The sequence below is a fragment of the Acanthisitta chloris genome, unplaced genomic scaffold, assembly GCF_000695815.1.
Source record: "Acanthisitta chloris isolate BGI_N310 unplaced genomic scaffold, ASM69581v1 scaffold4788, whole genome shotgun sequence".
Classification (NCBI taxonomy): Eukaryota; Metazoa; Chordata; class Aves; order Passeriformes; family Acanthisittidae; genus Acanthisitta; species Acanthisitta chloris.
In genome coordinates this window covers 59,190-65,714 of record NW_008685303.1, presented here as the reverse complement: position 1 = coordinate 65,714, position 6,525 = coordinate 59,190, and the positions used below count along the sequence as shown (strand labels likewise).

Sequence of the window (6,525 nt, the reverse complement as noted above, 5' to 3'; positions counted from 1 at the left end):
CACTCTGTCCCAGCCTGGAGTGCTGCACTGACATCCTTTTTCAGGCTGTAAGCACTGGCAAAGCACAGGAATAAGGGACTGGTCCTGGTGTTTAATTCTGAAAACTTCCCCTGTGTCTATTCATCCCTAAATTGGCAGTGCCTGTCCTGTCCTGGGAGAGCAGGAGTTAAAAGCGCTTGGATGGAAACTGCTGGGGGGGAGGGAATAAAAGAATCCTCCATGGCTTTAGTCCCTAAACTCATGCTTGGAAATTCTCTGTCTCTGTCCTAAGAACACTCTCAGGAGCCAAAACTTCTTGCATGTTAAGTGAGGTAAATGCACAGACAATCTCTGTGCTTCACTCAGCATTTTGCAAAGAGTTGCAACCATCACAGCACCAGCAACAACACAAGACAAACTATGTGTTCCAGCCCTACGTGTCTGAATTTTGCCATTTACTCCTCATCCTGCTGCAGAGGTTAAACTCAGATCCAAACCCAGATCCAAAGTGAGTTGTGTTTTCAGGCAGTTTTGGCACCACCACTGAACAGCCTGAGGGCAAAGGACAGCACAGTGCTGTAAAATACACCCTCACTGCTTCCTTTAATCAATTACTTGCTCTGATTAAATATCTGAGGGTGTCTAAGGACAGGAGTAATACAGCTGAGTGTTTAAGTGAACACTGTGTGTGTATTAACTGGCTGGAAGGTTCAAAGCTGCATGCATGAAGTGAAACAGAGTGAGCAACTTCTGTAGGAAATATATTCCTGGCAGAACTTGACTAGATAAATCCTGTGTTTAGCTTTTCCTAGACCCACAGTCTGGGTTATAAAGCCTCTCCCAGGCACTAGCCAAATACTCTCTCAGTCACTGGAGTGTAATCTTAATAAAAAGGAATTGCTCAATAAACATTCTCTATTCCCTTGCAATGTTACATTTTTAATGTTTATATCTTGTGTCGGGTACCAATCACAAATCCTTCTGTCATTTACAGCAATAAACCTGATTTTTCTGATATTAAGACCTTTTAATTCTGGATGTTTTGATCCTCAGGATGGAAGTTACAGCTGCTCTTTGGCTTGAGCTTCAGAAGCTTTTCTGAACACTTTGCAAAGGGAAGAAAAGTTGCTGACTAAAGGGGTTTTTGGGGAGGAGAACAGAACTATTGTCCCATCGTGGTCTGGATCTGTTTCCTTTTTAATAAGAGGCTGCACAAGTTAAAGGGCTGTCCCTGGCAAAGTTATTTCAACGTGTTAGAGGTCTGTGTGAGCAGATCCTGAGATAGAACCAGAAACAGGAACAGTGGGTAAATCAGTCATGGATAAACTGCTCTGTGATTTCAGCTCGTGTTCCTTCTCATCATTGCCCCATAGATTTCTAAACCAAAAAAGGGTCGTACAAGCCACAACAGGCTCTGAGGAGCTCAGCTGGTCCTGGGTTTTTACTTGAAATTACTTGATGTTTCAGCATTCTGCGCTGGGCTGGAGCCAAGATGTGACTTATTTTACTGGTTTTGCTCACTTTAAACCATTCAGCACACTTTAATGTTTATGTAACTTCAAACACACACGAGAGCACTTGTTCCACCTAGTGAAAATGTCAGAGATATTGAAGTGTGTTATTAAAGTTTACATTAAAAAAAAATCCTTTACACTGTGGTTAGCACAGGATTTACGGAGGTATCATACATTAGCAGAGATTTCCTGCAGAAGTTAACTTTTGAACTGGGTGAGAGTTCCATTAACAGCCTTGGAGATGTTACTAAATATGGGAACTGAAGGGGAGTGTTCCTTGGAAGGAGGAGGAGGGTCAGGTTGGCAGCTCCCGCTTGGAACAGGACTCCAGAACTGGGACAGCAATGCTCATTCACTTTCTTTCACATCTGACCTGAACAGGCTTAAGGAATCTCCTACTGAAAAGAATTAGTGGGATATTTTTTCCAGTTGTACTTTACCAGTGTTTTCTGTTTTGCCTTCAGCAATCCTTAGAGCTGCTGGAAAGCAATGACTTCCTCCTCCGTGGTGGCCGAGGCTCCGCTGAGACGAGTCGCTGTCTTCGGGGGAACTCATGGCAATGAGCTCTCAGGGGTTTTGCTGGTCAAGCACTGGCAGGAGAACAGAGCTGAGATTCAAAGACCAGGCATGGAAGTGAAACCATTTCTTGCCAACCCCAGAGCCGTGGAGAAGTGCACTAGGTACATTGACTGTGATCTGAACCGCGTTTTTGACCCTGATAATCTTGGGTAAGAATAGTTGTGCTTTTTTTCTGTTGTTTTACTTTTCTGGGCTTTAAAGTTGTAAGGAGATTCCTCTCCAGATTAAAATGTGAACACAAGTTCCACTATTACTTTAACTGTGCAGTCACATAACTGAAATTACTGACCTTTAACCCAAAAAAATAGAACAAACTGCCTTGAGTGTGAACAGATTCATTTTCAAGCTCCTGCTGGTGGAATGAGTCTCAACCCAACACGTTATCTTAAACACAGCATTTTAAATTACTATTGCATTAGCTCTGTTTGTGTAAATTGAAGGATCACAGCTCTGAGTTGCAAAGTCATTATTTATTACTCACCTCTTGTGCAATTCAGCTTTGGAGCTCTCCTGAATACAATTAGACTTGCAGGAAACAACAGATAAAGGCAATTTAAATGTATCTGCAAGAACAGCACAGAAATCAGGGAAGTGGATTTAATTCCAGCTCTGTACAGTAGAAAATGAACACTTGAAAGCAGCTAAATTAGAAATAATCTATTCTATGGCAAAATGATAGACCAAAAAAACCCCCTCAATAATTTAACTGACTCATTATTGTAGAAGAAATACAATCTATAATTACTGGAAACTAGTGACACATTGTACATATTTAATAGGATTTGATGTTTCTGGGTTCTTGAGACATCTGTTCCAGAGTTATACTTTGCTGTATAAACATCCTTATGCTTGGTGCAGTTGCTAACCAGGCAGTGCTGGTTCAGAAAGGTTTTAATAGTGCAGGTGAATATCACTAAAAGAAATACATATTGCAAATATTTTGCAAGGATAGTTATCCTTACCCTGCACCTCTTTTCATCTGAGGATGTTGTTGTTATTATACCTAAGATAAACAGAAGTTAACACATAACACCGAGGCCATTCCTTTAATTGTTTACTTAGGACAAGCACACGAAAAGAAAAAAAAACAAAGTGGGTTTGTTTGTTTTCAGCTGCTTTGAGCATAGAATACTTGAAAAAAACAGCAGATTAAGACACCTGCATGATGTCTTCTTTGTTTAACTAATCCTCCTCAGTAAATCCCAGTGCTATTACAGCACCACTGAGTGTTTGGAGTACCTTCCCTGAGCCCTTTGAGTGCAGACCCGTCAAGATTACAAATGATTTTACAGAACAAGAAAAAGGAGAGTGAAATCCTGATACTGCTGAAAGTAAGGGTGGAAGTCCCATTGGCTTTGCTAAGGAGTGTTAATTTAAGAGACTAATGTGAAGAAACCTTCGATTTCAGGCAGAGCTAAAGAATACAAAGGTAGATTATGTGATATACAGAGTCATAAAAATAGGAAAAGGAGCTTGAGGGGCTCATGTTAAAATTCTAATCCACCTCCATCACATCACTAGATCAACTGCATGTAGACATTCCCAATGGATTATGTCTTGCCATTTCTAATGATCCAGCAGCAGTGATCCCATCATTTTCCTCAGCAACCCCTTCTGGTATTTAACTCCCCATGCAGTTAGTAAGGTGTTTTGTTAGCATTTAGCAAAACATTCTTTATGCAACACAACCTCAGTGTTTCTTACGAAATTTAAATACCACAAAGCTTGAGCTGTACTGGAAAAGAAAACTGAACAGTGCAAAGCCTCTAGGTGTGTCTGTGTTGTGCTTGGGTGGTGTCCCAAGCCTCATCCAGACCAGATATGTTATCCAAGGGGACCAGGGCTGAGGCTGCAGGAGCTTTATCCACTGCTCATACCCAAGACAGATGTGTTTGTGTCATACCTCAGGGCCCTACAGAGCCCTCACACAGGCTGGAAGTGGGTCCCTTAGCTATGACCATTTTTTAAAGCATAGCACAGGCACAGACACCTGAAACTACAAGAATTAAAATGTTGGAGGAACAGATTTGAGATAGCAAAATCTTCTATGAGCTTTGAGAATCAGGAGGGCTCAAAGCTCTTCTCCCAGGCAACCAGCAGGAGAATAAGAGGGCACAGACTAAAGATCTGCAAGAGAAGGTTTAGGTTAGATATTAGGAAGAGATTTTTTACAGAGAGAGTGCTCAGGCATTGGAATGTGCTGCCCAGGGAGGTGGCGGATTCACCATCCCTGGAGGTTTTCAAGCTGAGACTGGATGTGGCACTTAGTGCCATGGTCTAGTGACCACAGTAGGGTTGGACTCGATGATCTTAGAGGTCTTTCCCAACCAGGTTGATTCTGTGATTCTAAGAGACTGTAAATATCTGATTGGATCATGAGAAGACAAGACATAAATTACAAAAGAGCTTGTGAGAAATGCCCAAAGTATAGGAGTATGGCCTGATGTCTGACCAGTGTCTCCAGTAGGAGGAGGATCCAGTCTAGGATGTGCTTTTTAAGTTGGAGATAAATTTTTAATTAGTTTTATGCATAGCGAGGAAATTTTGGGCTGTAAAGAAATAAGAGAGAAGTAAATAGTCTCCAGCTAAAACCAGACTAGACAATTTTAACATCCTCCTGAGCAAGACACACAACAGCAAGACCTGTATTCCCATCATATCTACTTTCTTCAAGCACAAATTCAGCCACTTTTGAGTCTGGTAATTAAATAGGTGATTTCAACTCCAGCCAGTTATGGAATGAAAGTAAAAAGCAAAGGCTATACATATTTTGTTGACTGTGAAGCCATGGAATGAGTTTACTAATTTCTTTGTACTGCTATTAACAGCAGGTCAGTGGTGGAAGATATTCCATATGAAGTGAGGAGGGCTCAGGAAATCAATCAGATATTTGGTCCCAAAGGTAGTGATGATGCCTATGACCTTATTTTTGACCTCCACAACACCACTTCTAACATGGGTGGTACCCTTATTCTTGAAAACTCCAGGGATGACTTTACAATTCAAATGGTTCATTATATCAAGGTAAAACTAATTTAAATAAACTATTAAAATAGATTATTAGTTTTAGTGTTGTATTACTAGATATTATTTTGTAGTTTCTTTAAATATACTATTTTTTCATGCTGCAAAACTGTTTAAAATATTTAATTACTCATAGGATGTGGTGGGTTTTTTTAATCAGAGGTAATTAGTAATTTGATTATAATATCAGGTAATTCAGATTTAAACTCATCATAATCTTCATGTTTTAAAATGAGCATTAGTGAGACTGATGGGCAAAGGGGAATGCTTAGAATAACATCTGTGAAAAACGAGTGTAATTTAATCTGCTTTCACACTGATCTCTCAGGAACTTGGCTGAATTTGGGTCACACATGCTAAATAGTTAAACATTCGTTTCATTAAATAAAGTCATGTAGAAAAATAATGGAACGAGCTAATGACAAATGTTCCCTTCATCAGCATTGATAGGAACAGGGCCATGACTTTGGAAGCTGGTTGAGCCTGCTGTTCCTGGAGCTGATAAATTTGGGTAGACTGAGGTTGGCAGAATTGCTGCTTTAAGCAGAATCCACTTGAATTCTAGTGACCTGGACCATGAGCAATGGAATCCAAGTTGGGCCAAGCGTGTGGAATTGTAGTTAATTTTCCCTTACAAACAAGGCCTATTTTAACATTTAATTTTGCTTGTTACATGTACTCATTTCAATGTTTATAAAACTATTTGAAGACATAGAAAACTGATGACTAACATTCTATGAAGAGCAATGATAGGCAGTCATTAGAATAAATCTGAAATAGCAAAAATGGCCAAAAAAAGAAATTAAAACAAGGATGAATTCACAGTCTCTGTCCCCAGAAGAGAATCTTAACACCAAAAAAAAATAGTTGAAATCTGCTTTGCAATATTTCAGTTCTAAGTTTTGGAGCCATGCTGAGGAGATTTTACTCTGCTGGTAATTTCAGACCAGAACTGTGCTCAGTTCTGTTAGGAGACAGCAAGGTCCAGTGGAGCTGCCTGGCATGAGTTAATGGAACAGAGACCAACAAACACAGCTTTGTGTGTTTTCTAAAGATGTCCTACTTCTCTGGGGGCCATGAAATAAAGGCAACATATTGAAGACATTGTGTAAATCACTTCTGCATCAGTAATTTTTTGTGGCACAACATTTGAAACTATTTGCATAACAAAGACATTTTTAACCCACCTCCACAGAACTCTCTGGCTCCAGAACTCTGTCCTGTCCTGCTGATCGAACATCCAAGCCTCAAATATGCAACAACTCGCTCTGTAGCAAAACATCCTGTTGGTAAATATGAAACCTAGAAACTCTATTAAACCACCAGAAATTATTTTAAAATATGTCTGTTTGCAGATGTGTTTAGCAATCCCATGCAGCACTCCAGGCTGGGACAGAGTGGCTGGAGAGCAGCCAGGGAGAAAGGGACA

The 6,525-nt window shown here is 40.2% G+C and overlaps 1 protein-coding gene across 1 annotated transcript in view; it reads left to right on the top strand.

The window, feature by feature from the left end:
* The first annotated feature begins 1,982 nt into the window (after positions 1–1,982).
* ASPA (aspartoacylase) overlaps positions 1,983–6,525 on the top strand; it is a 7,249-nt gene continuing 2,706 nt past the window's right edge. Inside the window, exons 1-3 of the mRNA XM_009079702.1 lie at positions 1,983–2,221; positions 4,901–5,096; positions 6,292–6,385. Of these exons, the coding sequence (XP_009077950.1) occupies positions 1,983–2,221; positions 4,901–5,096; positions 6,292–6,385 (529 nt within the window). The remainder of the gene's footprint in view (positions 2,222–4,900; positions 5,097–6,291; positions 6,386–6,525) is intronic.